Genomic DNA, 19,040 nt, shown 5'->3' with positions numbered 1-19,040 from the left:
AATCCTGCTTCAACAATATTTTTAATTCAAAATAAACTGGGGGTGCTAAGCACCCCTGACACCCCCGTATGTACGCCAATGGTGGTACTCAAACGAATATTGTGTACGTTAATCATTTTTGTCACTCACGATAGTGTTATCATTTATTTTTTTCTATCGTGCACAGAAATGCAAATTAAAATTTTAGAATAGAATAGTTAATTGTAATGATATTATTCATGTTCCGTGGTATGATACGGTTCAATAAACCCATTCACACGACTCGTGTAACACATTCTCGTCATATTATTAATTATGCACGCAACCGATTTATTTTCGTTTTGAACGACCGTGTATCTATAATAATCTAAATATCTTACCACTTTTAAACGAGTAGCAATTCTTGTTAAACGAACAAAAACATTTTCCAAAGATAATCCCCAACCACCATTATGGATCTTACAAACATATGTTGAAACACTTACCAAAACATCGAAATCTTTGGTACAGTGTTCAAATTGCTCACTTAATTTTCAAAGAATGGACGTAAGTTATTTGTTTACTAATAGTATATATATACGTTTTAAATTGATATTTGTTAAGTATAAATTATTTGAATTATTTTCATCGGTTGCACAGAGCACTGCCATGGAACAGAAATTGAATAGCAAGGCTGCAGCGCTCACTGTATTAAGTGAAGAACTGGAGAAATGCCGAATAGAACGTGATCACTTGAAAATCATTTTAGAAAATAAAATGTTGCATAGTACCTACAATAGAGTAAATCAATGATATTGATAATTGGATCATTATACAATAAAATTGTATGTTTTGTTTTTAGAACTACCAGTTGAATTATGATAAACTTGTTAGTCAACTAAGAGAAGAAAATAAATTACTAAGATTGGAAGCAGATAATTTGCGCCAAAAATTACATGATGCTCAAGGTGACAACCAAGTAAGATTTCAAGTATACTAAATAAACTATTAATGTCTCTTATTGCTTATACAGTTTTTCAAATCTCAATGTTTATATAATGTACCTACTGTTTATTTATTTATTATTTTATTGTTTAGTTTTATACATATTTTTTCACATATTACTAAAATTATCTTATACATTTTTAATCTAGTTAAAAAAATGTATTATTCTTGTATTATAATTTTCTTCTGTGTACGCTTCAGTTTTAATCTTATTACTTTAGTTTATTATTTATTTAATCCTCCCTACAAAATTGCATATAAAACACTTTTCAAACAGGTTTCTTCAAAAATTATAAAACAATTTTAATTGATGACAGGTATTGAGAACTGGTGGATTTGTAAAAGATTGTATTAATACTATCTTAACTAGTACGGACAGCAAAGAAGAATTGGTGAAAAATTTAGAAATAATACATTCAAAAGTACGTATATTATAGTATTATCATGTAAATTTCAAATTATAAAATATTTATTTTTTGTTTTCAGTATCAGCAGTTAAAACTTGATTTTGGTTTGTTACTGGACGATAAACAAGAATTAATCACAGAACGAGATGGATTTCGTAATAAAATACGACGATTAAATTATGAACTAGCTGCCTCATTAAAAGCCAATAAAAATCAATCTATTTTAGATATCGATAGTATATTATTTGAAAATAAGTATGTATTTTGAATCAAATTCATTTAAGCATGCTTTATAAAAATAAGTAAATCAATTGCATAATATTTAGGTATTTAAATGAAAGATTGCAGTTAGAGATTGCTGAAAAGGAAATGATTAAGAAAACAAATTCAATATACCAGGTTTATGTCCCTTACAGCTTCTTACGGTACTAGTTTTGATTGTAGAATGGTTTATAATGTACAGTTGACAAGTTTATAATGAAGTATTAGGATGTTTATGTGTGTATCAAATTCATGTAGTCACATTGTAGTGTATCACATGGGTTTTGGTTTCAGACTCGTGCATTTTGTTTATGCTTGTTTATTATTTTTGCTTTTTTTAAATGGCTAACTGGTGATTACAGTTATATGTTCGTTAAACACTAATTAATTACGTCACTATTATTTTATTCTAATTCATTATTTTTTGCTATAAAAAACATTTTTTTTAATCATTAAACTGCAGCCTTAAATATAAAAATTACTTATAAATAATAAATAGTATTTTTCATTTGAATGCACGGTGCCAGGTTATAGAAATGTTATGAAAATCAATTTTTATAAAACCAAATTTTATTTTTCCTTACGAGATTAAAAATAATATTTTAGAAATATAAATAATTATTATAAATTTAAAGTATAAAAATTATAATAAAAAATTGGTTTTTTATTGGCTATAAAAATGTTTGCACTTCAGGCATATAAAAATGATAAGCAATATTGTTTCTTCATTAATAAGTTCAGCTTAAAAGTCATTTTTCAAATTCAAAAAATAAACATTAAATTTATTATCAATTATTATGATCATTATATTATTTTGGATTTTGAATACCCCTAATAGCTGAGAGCTAAGATTTATTTTATTTGTTATACATATTTTAATTTAATTATTTAAATGATTATCTATTTAAAATATAGTATTTTATTTATTATTTCAGAATACATCAAATGAAGAAACATCTCTTTTATATAGTAATAATTTGATAGCCCGAAAAGTAGTTGCTTGCAAACAGAGTGAGTTGGAATATATGTAATAAGAGTATCTATATCATAATAATACAATTCTAACTTTATTTAGTGCAACAAATTTTGGAGACTGGAAATTTGCAAGCTTTATTTTCAAACAGCACAACACTTGCAGATTTAAGAAAATTATGTCAAACATTATTTGAAGCATTGCAAGATAAAACTATAGCGTTCAATCATCAGAAAAAAACTAATAAGTAACTTTTTAGGTTTTACTTGAATAATGTTAATGTTATTTTAATTGAATTAATTTTGTTTAGGATATTAGCAAAACGATTGGAAGACTTAGAAAAACGTTTGAAAACAATTAACCAGGGAGAAGCCATTATGTCGCCAACACAGATTTTATTGAACGAATGTGCAAATATATCTGATGAAACTGATATTGATACAAGCTCTATTGATGGTTTGTAAATATATATATATACTCTAAATAATATTTATCTAATCTACTAGTATTTTACTATTTCTTGACCATGTAGTTTTGTACATAATTGTATTCTATATTTATATATATTTAAAAAAAATAATTGCCTGGTTGGTTATTATTTATAAGTTTTTAACCCATTAATTTGTTAACTTTACAAACTCTATTGTTTTTTATATCTATTACCAAACTCCTATGACATTATCCAAATTTTGCAATCTTATTAATTTGTATTAATATAATATTGATAACTAACGTAGCATTTAAATTCTATTTATTAAAAAAAAATGTTTTTTGCTATCTGATGCACATATGAATAAATTCTAAGGCATTCTGTTGTTTGAGCAGGCCACATACAACTAATTATGTAAGAAACTTGGATTTTCTAATTTTAGTTTTTGCATTAATAGTGATTGTCCCTATTTGTTGCTTTGTTGGTGGTTTTTTGCAAAATCGTGGTACATTGAAGCATTAGAAAAAAATGATAGACACATCCATTTTAATGTTATAACTAGCGGTGCTATTCTTGGAAAATCAACAAATTCAATAATGCCATTGGATAGCTAACAAAATTCCCTTGATTCATTATAATATCAATAAATATACATAATTGCTTTGTCTGAGATTTTGTTTTAAATACTGAAAAAACAAAATGTATACCATGTCACACTACTCTGACAAATTTTTTTCATAGAAACACTAAAGCTTGAACTTGTTAAGTTTGGTTCCTATACAATTAAAAATATTCAAAAAATATTTACAAGTATTTATTTGTATTCAACCCAAAACTACTGGTATGTCTACATCTATCCAAATCAAGAAATTTCAATAGCTAAATATTTTTCAACAAATACTTAAATTGATCGAGTAATTTTTAGTCTATAGTGGACTTACAAAGAAACATTTACAAAGAATAGCTTTTGTACAATGTTCTTGTAATTATTAAAATTAATAAGAGTTTTTTCTCATATATTCAGAAATGGTAACTGATTTAAATTTGAATAAAGAAATTGAATAGGATTTTCAATTTTAATTTCAGGGAATTTTGAGTTATTGAGATTCTCATTAATATTTTTAATATTATTTCAATTATTTGAGTACATTGTTTTACATTTTTTGTATAATTTTTTAGAACCAAGTCCTTGTATAATTTCTGAAGATGATCCTGCAATTGAATGTAAGTTTTTAAATAATTTACTGTATTAATAATGTTCCAAAATTTTTGGTTCAATTTCTATCCTTCAAAGACTATTAATTTTTATTTTATCAAAGTAATATTTAATTCACCTTTTATATTTTTTTAATTTGCTAATAATGATAGTAAATTCAAATATTTATAGTTTACACCAGCGGTTCCCAAACTTTTTTTTTCACGGTGCCTTTTTTTGGACTCAATTTAGCCTCGGTGCCCTGCTGTAAATAACATGAAAGACAGAACAAAAAAAAACTCATTGATAACCAATTTTATTAATTTTTTTTAAAATTTAACTTAATTATAAATTAATGAACTTTAAATTTTAATGAAGAAAATATTTCATTATTTGCTATAAAGTTTTTACGAAAAAAATAAGGAAAAAATATTCTATACATTTTAAACTATATGTTATGAACCGTAGACCATGGTGCCCTCTTAAAGTGCTCGCTGTGCACAGTTTGGAAATCGCTGGTTTGCACCATCAAATGCCATACATTTTTGAAATTTTAAGTTAAAAAATTTATATGTTAACGTAGTGATTCTCATCCTTTTCTCATTCATGTCATCTTTAGTCACTAGAATCAAACACTGCGTCACCTTAACATCAAAATAATAAATAATCTTAACTGTGTATTTTAGAATAATTCTTGAACAAAAAAAAAAAAAAAATATGGAACACATAAAAATAATAAGTACACCTACAATTTATTGAGTTGAAGGTTCAATAAACATTGACATTTTAAAGTTTAAATTTGCAAATTAAAAAAAAATATATTAATGATTTGTATAAAAACTTATAAGAAATTGAGCCCTTTCTGTGATTTATACAAAGTTGAGGAAATCGAAGGCTAATGGTAGAAATATTGAGTCTCATATAGTCTTCTAGAGTTGTAGAGCTATAATATACTATAATAATACTACATATCAAGTAACTGCAAAATAACTGATTGACAACCCTGGTTAAGTCATAAAATAATCGATAATGCAGTGATCTTGCGTTAATGCTTATCAGAACTAAATAATATAAAGATACAAACTTTAAGGTATGCTATTTACTTGAAAGTTGTGGTAATAATATGATTTTATAAAAATTAAATATTTCCTTGTTTTTTTCCTTTTCCAGTAGAGATTTTGTGTCATCCCTACACTGCATCCATGTAACACCGGTTGAGAAACACAGTGTTAACATATGTATATTTTTTTTCAGCTAATAATTTTGATGAATATCCTAATGAAATGAATACTTTACCGAAAAATATACAACAACTTGTTACTGAGGCCATGAAAACAATGACATTCGAACCATCAACTGCAACCTCTAATACTGTTGATCACGATTTTACTCAGATATAATAAATCATACAATGTATCGTACAATTTATTGTTAAATTTACACATATGTATTTTATTTTAAGGAAATTATAATTTAAGCATACACTACTCAGAATTATAAAAATATTTTATTTTTATTAACCATATACACATAACTTAACCATTGCACTTTTTTTTATTACTAAAATAATAACATTTATTAATTTCAAATCTTTATCACCTGTATAATATACTTTTTTCAAACCCAAGTAAACCTTTAATTATTATTTTTTCTCTGTCTCCCGGGTCCAGCAAGTGGCACATCTCTTTCTTCCCATAATGTTACACCATCACAAGCACATATTTTTTTACTATTTTCAAACAAACCAGACGATCTTGCAATAATACCACAAGCAATTCTGAAAAATATTAATCAGTTAAACTATATGTAAGGTAATATTTTAACAACCAAGCATTTTAAAATTATTATAAATATACATTTTGTTATAATTTTTGACAATTAAAAGAACTAAGTATAAAGAGAAAATAATTGATTAATTTGTAGGTTTATTTAAAATGTAGGTTTAGGACTTAAATAATTTGCATACTTTTGTTATTTACTGTAAAATACAGCAGTATACAAAATAAATGGATTTCTAAATAACATGATTTCAAATCTAAAATTTGAATGTGCATAATTTAGTACAAGGGTGGGCAACTGGCGGCCCGTGAGCTTTTTTATCTGGCCCTTAATATATTTTAAAATTACATCATACAATTTTAAAATTTATCATCTATGCTTTAACTTATCAATATAATAATTGTTATCTAGTATTAAACATCGTTAAATATCTAAATGTTATATGTATGTATAAGTATGGCTTTCAACCATAGCTGTTACTAAACTATTTAACTATATCAGTTTATTCGTATCATTCGGATTATGCTATCGTATGTGTTGAATTTATTATTTCCATATATATAAATACTAATTAAAATTTAAATTTTTAATGACTTTTTTTTTCTATGCTCTGGCTCGCTAGATTTAAATTTTCTAAAAATTGGCCCTCTAGTAACTTCGAGTTGCCCATCCCTGATTTAGTATATTTGATAGATTTTGCAGAAAAGTGCTTGTTTAGCACATTTATTATTAATTATTTAAATTTAAAAATTATACAAATTATTTCTGATTGAAAAAATAAAATTTTAATGCAATAATTTGTATCTACATATTTGTGATATACAATTCGCAACTTGTTATAGTTTTTGTATTAGAAAAATTAGTTCATTCTTAGAAAATATGATAACCCGTATCACACAATGTAACAATAAAACGGTCATATGAAACTAAAGGATTCCCTTTAAACATCAAGAAATTGAGTAATTTTTAAACAATTTTATTATTATTTGTGACTTTATAATTTTAAATTTATAAATATTTTTTTAAATTTTATATGAATGTTAAACTAATTAATAATTATTCATAATAAATATATTAAATGCATATTTTTAGAATTTTTATATTTATTATTGTGCTCTTAAGTGCTATAAGTCCCAAATTCTGATTATAACTAATAAACTATGAAGTCTAAATTAGATATCAATACTATGGACTTATAAAATGTCTATGATCAACAGAACTCAATTTTAAGGTAAATACTTGTTTGATATGATAATTTTATTTATGAATGAAAAATAAAATCATTTATAAGTAAACTAAAGATGGATTAGTTTTTCGTTCAACATATAATAATAAAACAATTACATATTATTAATCATATTAACATACTTGTTTTTATAAATGAATAAATTACTTTTGAAATATTTTTGAAACACTACTGGATTGTACCAAATTCCACTGCTGTTCCTTAAAAATGTGATATTTTCTCGATATAATTTTAGTTTAGACATCCTAAAAATAATTTACTAATTGGAACAGTATACAATGTACACACTGCTAACTTGTTGCCAGTTGAAGTCTGTCAACTATTTCTAACTCATCAGAATGTCTAATCACAATTGTTCAAAATTGAGTAAAATTAAATCAACAAAACCAAATATACTATGTTACATTTACTTTTGAGTCCAATCACAGTACAAAGAAAATTTTCAGGTATAAAGCACAACTACAAAATTATACTTCACTCAACTATCAGTTAAATATCTTGATTTTATAATTAGTAGAAAACTAACTTGAAGCTCACATAAACAATTCAACAGTAGTTCATGCATTCTCAGACACCTATTTACAATTACTAACCAATTACAAATTGCCTACTTTGACTATCACTGCTTCAACAGTATAGCTCTTTCAGTACCAACAAATTTTCAAGTACTAAGAAAATGCAAGTTTTCTGTCAATGTGTAGTTTTTATAACAATTACAATTATGATATTTACTTTTTCCCACTGTTTCCATCAATTTCAGATTTATTGATTCTAGTCCTACCACAATCATCTTCGTGTTCTGTTATACCAATGGATCGACCAATTAAGTTTGATACATTTATTAATTTATCTTTAAAATAAAATATAGCTCGGCCTTCTTCATTAGCAGTGATATTTCCTAAATCGCCAGTATGCTGTAACATAAATGAAAATAATGTTAAAATATCGACTAATAGTAAATGTTACAATTTATATAAAAAGTTATTAAATAGGTAAACTTGATATAAAATATCTTAGAGCAATACATTAAACTTATATTTTATAAATAATAATAATTAGTATATTTATAGACTATACCCTATTATTTGGATCATCAGTTTGATTTCCATGTAGTGTTTGACCAAAATTTAAATGTTCTCCGATACTGGAAAAGATAAAAATCAAAAATGTATACTTGTCTAAATTCTAAAATAAATTATTCACACTTTTCACATCCATTAGATAAATCTCCACATTCATAAATATGAATCCCATGTTTTCCTGGCGATAATCCATCAATTGTACCATCAACTAAACATTCATTTTCATTAAGTTGAATAAATCGAACAACACCATTTATACCCGAATCACTATGACCTGTTGAATTACATAGCATAGCAACAGCAGCTCCCAAGTTCACGTCATCTAAAATAAAATAAACATATTATTTTAAAATCAATGATTAGAGTATCTATACAAAAAACATAATTAATAATCTTACAATTACTACTTCCATATCCTTTCAGTACAGCTTTGTAACCACTCTTTTCAATAGCATTTAGAATTAAGGAAGATGGTAGATCTGATTTGACAATGACTGTTCCAGTCTTATAACATATTTGAACGTCAGATTTTGAAATTCCATTTTGGTTCAGTTTATCCAGTACTTTATCAGCGCATAATGAAGATGATATTTGAACAGCAAATTCTAACTATAAAATAATATTAAATAATTACTAATAATGATTCTATAGGATATATTTACAGCTAAAATTCTCCATACGTTTTGTAAATTTAACATTAATTACTAATGAAAAAATGTTAAAGATTTCTTTTCCACAACATCCTTGATTCCTAAGTAATTTTTGTTTCATCAGTCTTAATTCATATCTTCAAGTCAAAATCTTATTTTCACTTTTACTCAAACTACAGTTATAGTATTTAAATTGCAATACTAAATTTCGCTAACATGAACCTTAAATCATATTATTCACTCATTGGCTTCGCCTATGAAATGTTTTTTTTCCCAAACAGCCGTATTTTATCCGTCAACTGATGTTGTAATTACTTCGGAATTTAACTATAACTTTTACTTTATCGGTAACACAACCCTCAACATTGAGTATATTTATACTTTCATATACAAGGGTAAATATTATGTTTATTTTATATCATTACTACAGTACTATATTGTCACATTGCGATGCAGTTATCAGCAGACAATAATTTTACGAACAAGCTTTACATTTATATTCAACCGGTATCTCTTACCTTGGCAGACATATTAAGGCTCAACGTAAACGGTATCTAATGATTAATATTATCATCCAACGTGCTTAATTCTCGGCAGAACTGACTTTTAAATCATCGATTACAATAACCGTAATGAGCAGTTATTACTAATTATGATGTCCGTTGTATCAACTAAACAGTTGGGTTGGTACTGTCGTAATCGCTGTCCAGTTGGAGCAGAATAACTACACTAAACTTAAATCCATTTCATCATAAGCGTGCACAGAATTCCTGGCAGGATAGTCATATTTAACACATTACACAAACATATACATATTACGTATATATTCATAGTCACATCTAAGTTATAAAATGACTATCAATTATCATAATAATAAATAATAATATTGAATATTGTGAGAGGAAAGTTCGCAGAGTAGTCAAGTGCCTACCATGACTATCCCGTGCGCACGCTTATGCGTTTCATCAGTATTCTGTATGATTTCATCTACCTTGACTTTTCTGCGACTTCACAGTCAAGTGTCAAGTGTTCAGCATGACTCAAAACGTATGGAATATGAATTGGATACATCATTGGCGTTTGTGTAGTTGTGATAACAAATCACCTCTGATAAGCTATATTTCGTAATAATAAGCTATAGTTTTCTGCCATGGGCTTGTTTAAAGGTAGGATTGTCAGATTTTGAAATCACTAAATCGAGTCACCATATTGAATGACTTTTTTTTTTTGGAACGTTCATTCGGAAATAAAAATAAATGTATCCTTTTATGTATCCCAGTATTATTCTATATTTTATTATTAAATAATATAATATTAAATTTTATTTTCTCTCAGCTTCTATGAACTAGAACAAACTGAATGACCGCCCGGGACACGTCCCGATCAAACCGGGATGAAAGGCAAGACTATTCATAGGTCTATGGTTTTTTGTCTATGTCTATCACATGCGCAACATAAAAATTTATTACTTTATGGGATTTAGACGTTTACTATTTCCAACGTGCCGGTTGATTAATTGATACATTAAGGATTTTGAATTTGTTGTAAAATTTACTTCAGATCTGCTTCCCATTCCCACGAGGACAGTCCAACTGTGCGTACGTATTTATCCGACGCTCGATGATTATCCTCGTATCTATCAAAAACAAACGGAAAACATTCTATCTGGTATCGAATTATACGCTATTTAAAATCCTCACCTAAAATCCCATTCATGCTGGAGTTCCTCAAGGTGCCGTAGCAGCCCCACTTTTATTCAATCAATACACCTCCGACCAACCAACAACTAACCATACAATCACAGGTGACTTTGCCGATGACAAAGCCATTATGACGCTTATCTCAGAACATGAAATAGCCTCCAAACCTCATTCAATTCCACTTAAATCTACTTCAAACCTGGTATAAAGACTGGGGAATCAAGATAAACGAATTAAAATCCGCCCACTGCACTTTCACTTTAAGACCATGAAACTGCCCTACTATAACCCTTAATAACCTACCCATGCCACCCACACAAAATGTCCGATACCTCGGCCTTCACCTAGACCGTCGACTGACCTGGGCCCATCACATCCATACCAAACGTATCGCACTGAATAACCGATCCCGTCAACTACGTCTCCTCCTAACTTCTAAACACATCAATCTGAGCAACAAAATACTTCTATATAAACTATTACTAAAACCCATATGGTAATATGGTATACAACTTCGGGGTTAGGCCAAAATATCAAATATAAAGAAAATTCAAACATTCCAATCCAAATGCCTTCAACAAATTACTAAAGCCCCCTTCTATATCACAAACGATACACTCTATAATGATCTCTCCATTCCAACAGTATAACACGTAGCCAAAACTCTATATAAACGATTCCACTCAAAACTCTCCAACTACCGCAATCCTCTAATCACAAACTTATCTGACCTCACTATCCCAGGTGATCCCAGAAGACGTTTAAGACGCAAATGGTGTTGGGATCTCCTAATTGAATAAAACCCATTCACAATGTCAAGAAGTTCCATCGCTAGATGGATTCTTCCTTCAAGTCATCAGTACCTTTTTTTTTTTATTTTTTTTTTTATTCTATTTCAACCTATACAGCAGTTATACATATTGCAAAAATAATATATTTACAAATTGTTTAATAAAACAAATTAAAAACAAAAAAAAAAAAGATCGGCTTCACAATTTTTAAATTTATCTTCTAAAATTCCTCAAAGTAGTATTAAACAAATTGGAAACATATAAATTAATGATAGTTTATAATTTTTGTATATGTTAAATACAAAATTAAAAAAAAAAAATTAAGTAAATCGGTACATTGATAATATAAAACATTTAAATTCCTAAATCGCACACATGATCGACCTAGAAAAAAATTATGGATTGCAATAACAAGTTGATATTTAATGTTAAGAATTAATTATGATCACAGAGTAATTATAAAATATTACTCCATGATTAGATCCATTAATTACAATATTAGACTAGATTGTTATTATATTCCCTACAAAATGAGCAATCAAATTTTAATACACGGTGTTTCAGAAGTCTTCATCCGATTACGAATTGATATAGTTTGGCAATGGTTAATCGCAGGTTAATGACCGACGTATTAATGGAAAGATTAGATAACTAAGTTTATTTTAAGTTATCAAGTTGATAAATTTGGCACCGTAATGGTTAGTGAACTAGGAACCGTTAGTTTGTTTCGTTATGACGACTCCGCAACAAAAAGCGTTTTGCGTCCTACGTTTCAATAAGTACGAGTCGGCATTAACTGTCAACGTGATTTTCGAAAAACTAAGAACTTAGGGAACTGAAGCTCCTACTGCTCAAATCATTCGACGTTGCACCAGACGTTTCAATAAAGTGGTTGTCTGTGTGCACAGAAACGCTCAAGTCGACCTCGTACCTTTGACGAAAACATCGAACATGTTCGACAAAGTTTCATTCGAAGTTCATCCCTGGCCACCACGTTACCCTGATCTCACAATGTGTGATTTTTTTTATGGGGCTACATAAAAGATAAAATGTATGTATCACCATTACTTACAAACTTGGAAGAGCTTAAAATAAAAATCAAAGATTACAGCATGCTGCGACACCAGATATGATCAGCAATGTTTGAGAAGAATTTGATTACCGTATAGATGTGAGTCGGGCAGCCGGTGGGGGTCATATAAAACATTTGTAACCAAAGTAAATAAAACTTGACTATTTTAAGAATATATTTTATTTTATTTCACCCTTATATCTTCATTTTTAATATAAATATAAATTATTGAAATTGGATGAAGACTTTTGATACACCGTGTATATAACACAATTTAAGAATTCAATTCAAATCATGGCGTATAATATTATAATTATAGATGTGGACATGTCATTTGAAGTATTTGTGACAATCAGCAGTTACGTTTTTAATTATAATATAATGTAATTCATACTCCACTGAATGCATACATCCAATCAATTTAATCGATGAACATGTTTCCTGACAAACATGATTTTTTTTCTGTATTCTCTATAAGATTTATTGAAAAAAACTAAAGTCACTAGTCCATAAAATGAGTGAAAGATAAAAAATTATACAAAGCATCAAATAGAAAAAATAATTTAACCTACAATCTCATATTTAGATAGTAATATTTAAAAAGCAAATGTTGAATTAGGTAACATCCCAATTCTAATATTTTAATATATTATAATTTTTTTAACTTAAAATAGTACATTGGTAAATTAGCTCTAAAGATTAGCATGATTAAGCAATTTCTAGAATAAATATTCATAAAAATCAGGTTTGCAATATATACTGTAGATGGCATGACATGTAGAATAGTATATTTTCAATTTTAATTCACAGCATTCATAAAAATTAAACCATTTTTATGAATAGTATAAGTATATTTTTAAAGTAATATATCACAAATATAAATATACATTTATATTCAAAAGACAATATAGTATAACATATTGTGATACAAAATGTTTAATTAATACTGCATAAATATTTGAATTATTAGGTTTAAAGCTTTAGGTGTACAATAATTATTCAATTTAAATGTTAAACACTAAAAATGCCAGAAAGATATAAAATATAATTACAATTATTATATGTTGAAATTAAATTAATAATTTGTATGTATATAAATAAACTGTATATTTCATCAAATTATATAATGCTCAAAATGATTGAAAATCAAAATTAAAAAGCTGTAATACTTCTTTAAAATTTAATTCGGTTTATTAAATGTTTCATTGAAAATAATACAATAACGATTTTTGGTTAAAATAACCTAATGATACCTTGATATTACTCGCTAGTAAACAAATTAGTACAGCGTAAAAATATCATACACATACAGAATTTAAATAAAATTATATTTAACTATATTTTGGCCCACAAGACGAGGAACCTGTATTACTCAGTTTTTTAGAGGAAAGTACATTTTTATTGTTAGAGATCATAACTTGTTGATTTCCAAGTAGAATTTTCTCTTGTGGGCTTAAGTATAATATTATTGCTTTATTTTTTTCTCCATTATTATAAAAAGAAAATCTAATACATTATGTTCAACAAAATTATATTTTGACTAATTAATGTATAACAAAATTATACTAATTTGTATATACTAGGCTATGGATGTTCATGCAGTTTAAAATAGAAAAATAAACATTTGTTATAACTTACAATTAATCAACGGTAAAATAAATTATAAAAATATTGATAATACATAATCAAATTAGTTAATTTTAAATGAAAAACCAAAAATAAACCAAACGTAAGTATTATTAATTTTAGCAAGCTGCTTCCCTAAGAAAACTGTTTACTAATTGTACACTATAAAACTAGAAAACTGTTAGTAATTATACACTGTAAAACTAATCTTGTAAAATAAAAAAATTGTAGTTTTTTAATTTAATTGTTCATTAACAAACAAATGCATAATTACTTAAAATAAATTAAAAGCAAGAACTTCCAGCCCTTAAGTATAACAATAAAATACAGACATAAAATAATGTAATTTTCAATGCTTTACCTTATAAATCATTATTTAAATTAGGTACCATATCTTTTAACAAAAACTATAACAAAAAAAAAAAACCTTAATATAATCATAAGAACTCACAATTATAATAGAATAATAGTTGATCTTTAAAGATCATTAAATTACTAAAGCAGTACATTACTTAAACTGTTATATTTCAATTTTTTTTTTATGTTTGTTTGATACATTATATAAATAAAAAAGGTATCTACTAACTGTTGGTTTATATTAATCATTCTTTTTGTCATCTTCAGTTTTCTTTCCTTCAATAGCTTCTGGCTGTTCTTCAGGTGATTCAGCAGCATATCCAAATTCATTTACTCTCGTAGGATCTACTCTATATATCCATCTTTGATATAAAAATATGAAAAATACAACATCTGAAATTTTTTTTTTTTTTTAATCATTAATAACAGTTTAGATTTTGATACTTCACAATATTACAATTCTGTATTTTACATACCATCTCTAAAACAACCCAAACGGTACATAGTTGGCATTTTTATTACAAATGCAAATATATCATCGATAAATGTATTTAAACACTTATATGACATCATTCTCCAAGGGAGATGGGCAACAGATTTAAGTTTGTAATTAATAAATAATTGCGGAGTCATTGTAATAAAACCTATAATAAAATTAATATCATAATTTAGTTGACTATTACATATTTATATACATTTAATATAATACTTAAATTAAATAAATAAAATTTACCAAACATAAGCAAGAAACCATATAACATGTTGAGCACCCAAGAATACCATCCTTTGTGTTCTTCGTAGACTAACGAATAAATAGCATATGCAGCAAGAAGAGGGAACAATACCCAAGATAAATATTTAAAGGCTAATCGATCATAATCTTTTGTGCTGGATTCAGCATAGGATCCTTTTTCCTTAAAGGTTATTTTTGGAATAATACCTAAGTACCTTGATTGTCTATCTAAACTTATATCCAACACCTAAATACATATTTAAAATACTATGTTTATTTATTAATTAATAGTAACAAAACTTTGTAACTTTTGACAATGTTGACTTACCTTGTTGATTTTCCAACATTCAATACCTAAACCAACAAAACAACTAATACGGATGATAGTGTTTGTATCATTATCAAGTACATACAGTAGTACAATGAGAGATTGGAACACATTGAAAAATACTGCACGTACAGATAAACCTTCTAAAGATTTACGTTCTTTCCAAAATTGAATATCTACAATATTTTTAATTTGATAAGAAAAAAAAGTCATTTCAAAGTTTTAAATGAATAATTTTTGATTACCATTTTTAAATGCTAATAATTCAAAAACACTATGTAATATAGATACAATGATTGTAGCAGCCAGAATATAAGGAGATGTCTCCAGTAAAGCTTCTTTTAACGAATCCTGATCTTGATCATCTTCATTACTTTCGGATCCAAAAGTATCACCAAGGAATCCAGAAGTCCATTTATTTCGCATCGTTTGAGCCGAAAACATTTGCCATTTAAATAATGACAATGGTTGGAATGTTAATGTTAAGTCCAGTTGTCTATATAATTACAATGGACATACAAATAAATCTGATGATTAAATATTATAAATGAATAATACTTACTTTACTGTTTCATTTATTGGTTGGTAATCCCTGAGCATATTCCAAAAATCATTAAAATAAACCATAGGCTTATATCGATGGTTTGGTAAAAATTCTAGATCTATACAAAAAAAAAAAAAAATAAAATAAAATTCATATACAAATAAAATGTTATATTACTCAATATTTTAACTTACATTCACTAAATGGTTGGGGAAGAGATCCTTTAGTCCAATTTGTTTGATCTGTTACTAAACAAATAGTAAGATTTGGATGCCAGTGTGATACTATTTCAGTCTCAATTTTTTCTGCTTTCTAAAATAATATAAACAAGTTCAGAATAAAGTATACAAGTATACCCGTTGTGAAAATTTGCAATAGATAATTTATTTATATAATAAAAAGTATAGGTGCAATTGAATCAATACATAAACACATTTTAATAAATAAATAAATGAATATAATATCGAAAATTGAAAGATATATTGAAATGACAGAGAGTGTTTATTAAAATATATGTTCCGCAGCATTAGGATAGACTATGTATGAGAGGGTGTAATTATTACATAAAATAATTTTACAGTGCTTCCTTCTAGACAATATTAACTAATATAAGTAATAATATTAGTATTGTTTATGAGTTATTTATTGTTATATCACTGGGTAAGAGCCAATGAGAATGCAGTATTTGGAAAAAATTGAAAGTAAAGTTGATTGTGCACACATAACTTTCTTCAAACACAATGAATTTAAGCAGTTAATAGCCCAAAAGAAAGAACTTGATCCACTGAGTGTTCTGAGAGTAAAACGATCAAGATCCATTCATTAGAAGAGGAGTTATAAGGATTCAAATTGCTTGAGTGAATGTGTCCCATAGGAAATGGTACAGGGAAGAATAGCGTTTGAGTATAACTTGAGTAAAGTTGAGTAAATTTCAATGATTGATGACATATCTATGTCTAAATACCTTTCATTGTATATAAAAAAAAAAAAAAAAAGAAGGAAATTGGCCAGACTTTAGTTTTCATAAATTTTTATAATACATACGATTTATAATATCGGTTTTTTTCACAATGTCAAAATACAAATTTTAGTTTTGATATTGAATTAAATACCAAGTAATTTTTAAAAAGATTTTGTATTTAAAATACATTAAGATAAATGATTACTAATTAATAACTGATATTTAATTATTTTTCATTTACTTCAATTTGTTCTGGAGTGGCAGATGTTTCACCAGTTAGTAAATTATGAGTTTTTAAAAATTTAACTTTTTTAAACTTATTCAACTGTTTAGATGCATGTACCACAAATGGATCTTTTTTACTTATATTTTTACTAGTCTTTTTAATGAAATATACATGTAAATAAATTGATCCATTATTTTGCAAATTCTAAAAAAGATAAAAATATAAATTTATACCATAGGAAAATTCAATTTTATTTAGTATTATAAATTATACTTTGGATGGAGTAAATGATGTTTGAATAGAATAGGTACCATCATTATTAGGGCCTGAATCCCAGTCTCCATATATTAAATCAGTTTTTTTCCAAATAAGTTCTTTATCATCTATTTCACTCATATAACTGTCTTCTGATAAATACACATACATATCCTATAAATATAAAATACAAAAAATTTAGTACAGATTTACATTATGTTTAACTGTTTAAAATTTAATAAAATCATGTATACTTACAAAATATGTACCATATTCAAAGAGATTGGTATTTGGAACTGAATCAACAACAGGTGCAACGCCATCAGGAGGTACAGCAGCTGGTTTTTTAAACATTGTTGTAATAAAATATATAATTAGTGATCGAACAATTAATGTTTTTACAACAGAAAAAAACATATTAAATCGTCCTTGTTGGGGTTGTTGTTGATCACCCTGTGTTGGTTCCACTTCTCCAGCCTTTAAAATATAAAACAAATATAAATTTAAATATTATATTTTAAGTTCAATTTAATTTATAAATAATTCTACTGGGTAGGAATATGCACGAAATGTTAATAACATTTTTCTTTTTTTGTATAAATCAATCTGAATATTATTAAATTATTTTTTTTAATTTTAAAAGTAAAAAACATAAGCTACACAATAAAATATACAATAAACAAACTAAATATTAATAAGCAATAGCTTATCATAGAAATACGATAAGCTTCAATAAAACAAATATATTGGGAAAATTTATAAAAACGTGGGATTATGGGATAAAACTTTAGGTAATTATTTAAAGGAAAAATCAAGGGGAATGATGAGAAAGGGGTTGACCAAGGTAGTTCAGGAGCAACCACAAAAAATGAAGATATAATGTAGAATAATCAGATGATTACACCAGCTCATAGGAACAACTATGGTGAGTAGATGTGATTGAATTTTCTAGTAAAATATTATACATAAACTAAGTAAATATATACAATAATTTGAACAATTTTAATTATGTATGTATACATTTTCTCGAAATTACTTTTCATGGGAATACAATATCAAACATATATAAAACCGATTCCAATAGGGAAAATTTCAGATAAAATACTTAAAATGCAAGCTTATATCATATGAATAATAACGAAATCTTTTACAGCATCAAAATGTCCCGGAATAAAATTGTATAATTAATTGGGTACGTAACAATAATTAAGGGATAGGAAATAAAAATCGTGAAGCAGAAAAAAAGGATGAAACCACTGACGTTATCCATGTCTATCGTTTTTCCTGCAGTTTTAAAATTAAAGTGCATCTTTGGCGCCTCCCGACAGCGGGCCAAGTTCTCGTGTCCACCGCCGAGAGACTGAAATAAATTATTAATACGTCATGTTCTCACCCCATTGTCCGGCTGCGTTTCCGCGTCATTTCTCCTAGCCACCTCGGTCATAATACTGCACGCGCGGG

At 26.8% G+C, this 19,040-nt stretch overlaps 3 protein-coding genes across 8 annotated transcripts; 1 reads left to right on the top strand and 2 right to left on the bottom strand.

The window, feature by feature from the left end:
• Nucleotides 1–5,653, top strand: LOC112683614 (coiled-coil domain-containing protein 149; the record flags this gene model as incomplete). The annotated part of the gene is given in 11 exon segments (XM_025554717.1): nt 1–525; nt 619–759; nt 821–937; nt 1,281–1,385; nt 1,450–1,625; nt 1,697–1,769; nt 2,567–2,642; nt 2,707–2,851; nt 2,915–3,060; nt 4,214–4,258; nt 5,484–5,653. Coding segments are annotated over 11 exon segments (1,176 nt in total). The 3' UTR covers nt 5,630–5,653.
• A 64-nt stretch (nt 5,654–5,717) lies between these two features.
• On the bottom strand, nt 5,718–10,240 carry LOC112683615 (copper chaperone for superoxide dismutase). 6 transcript variants are annotated; one of them, XM_025554720.1, is made up of 7 exons: nt 9,505–10,240; nt 8,735–8,945; nt 8,460–8,658; nt 8,332–8,398; nt 7,987–8,168; nt 7,377–7,499; nt 5,718–6,006 (listed from the first exon to the last, which is right to left on the bottom strand). In XM_025554720.1, exons 1-7 carry the CDS (start codon nt 9,514–9,516, stop codon nt 5,865–5,867), a joined length of 936 nt encoding a protein of 311 aa, XP_025410505.1. In that variant the 5' UTR covers nt 9,517–10,240; the 3' UTR covers nt 5,718–5,864. The 6 variants fall into 6 exon arrangements, with proteins under 6 accessions (XP_025410505.1, XP_025410503.1, XP_025410506.1 ...); XM_025554718.1 differs by lacking the exon at nt 9,505–10,240 and adding an exon at nt 9,017–9,497; XM_025554721.1 differs by lacking the exon at nt 9,505–10,240 and adding an exon at nt 9,017–9,497 and having other exon boundaries at nt 7,377–7,454.
• Nucleotides 10,241–14,590: 4,350 nt separating this feature from the next.
• On the bottom strand, nt 14,591–19,023 carry LOC112683641 (cleft lip and palate transmembrane protein 1 homolog). Its single transcript, XM_025554759.1, has 11 exons — nt 18,973–19,023; nt 17,838–18,056; nt 17,598–17,753; nt 17,340–17,528; nt 16,332–16,449; nt 16,156–16,255; nt 15,839–16,089; nt 15,594–15,769; nt 15,266–15,512; nt 15,009–15,176; nt 14,591–14,925 (listed from the first exon to the last, which is right to left on the bottom strand). Exons 1-11 carry the CDS (start codon nt 19,021–19,023, stop codon nt 14,774–14,776), a joined length of 1,827 nt encoding a protein of 608 aa, XP_025410544.1. The 3' UTR covers nt 14,591–14,773.
• Nucleotides 19,024–19,040: the final 17 nt, after the last annotated feature.

This window comes from Sipha flava, unplaced genomic scaffold (genome assembly GCF_003268045.1).
Source record: "Sipha flava isolate LNK unplaced genomic scaffold, YSA_version1 231_pilon_pilon, whole genome shotgun sequence".
NCBI lineage: Eukaryota > Metazoa > Arthropoda > Insecta > Hemiptera > Aphididae > Sipha > Sipha flava.
The sequence above is the reverse complement of the archived record's forward strand: the minus strand, read 5'-3'. Positions and strand labels throughout refer to the sequence as shown.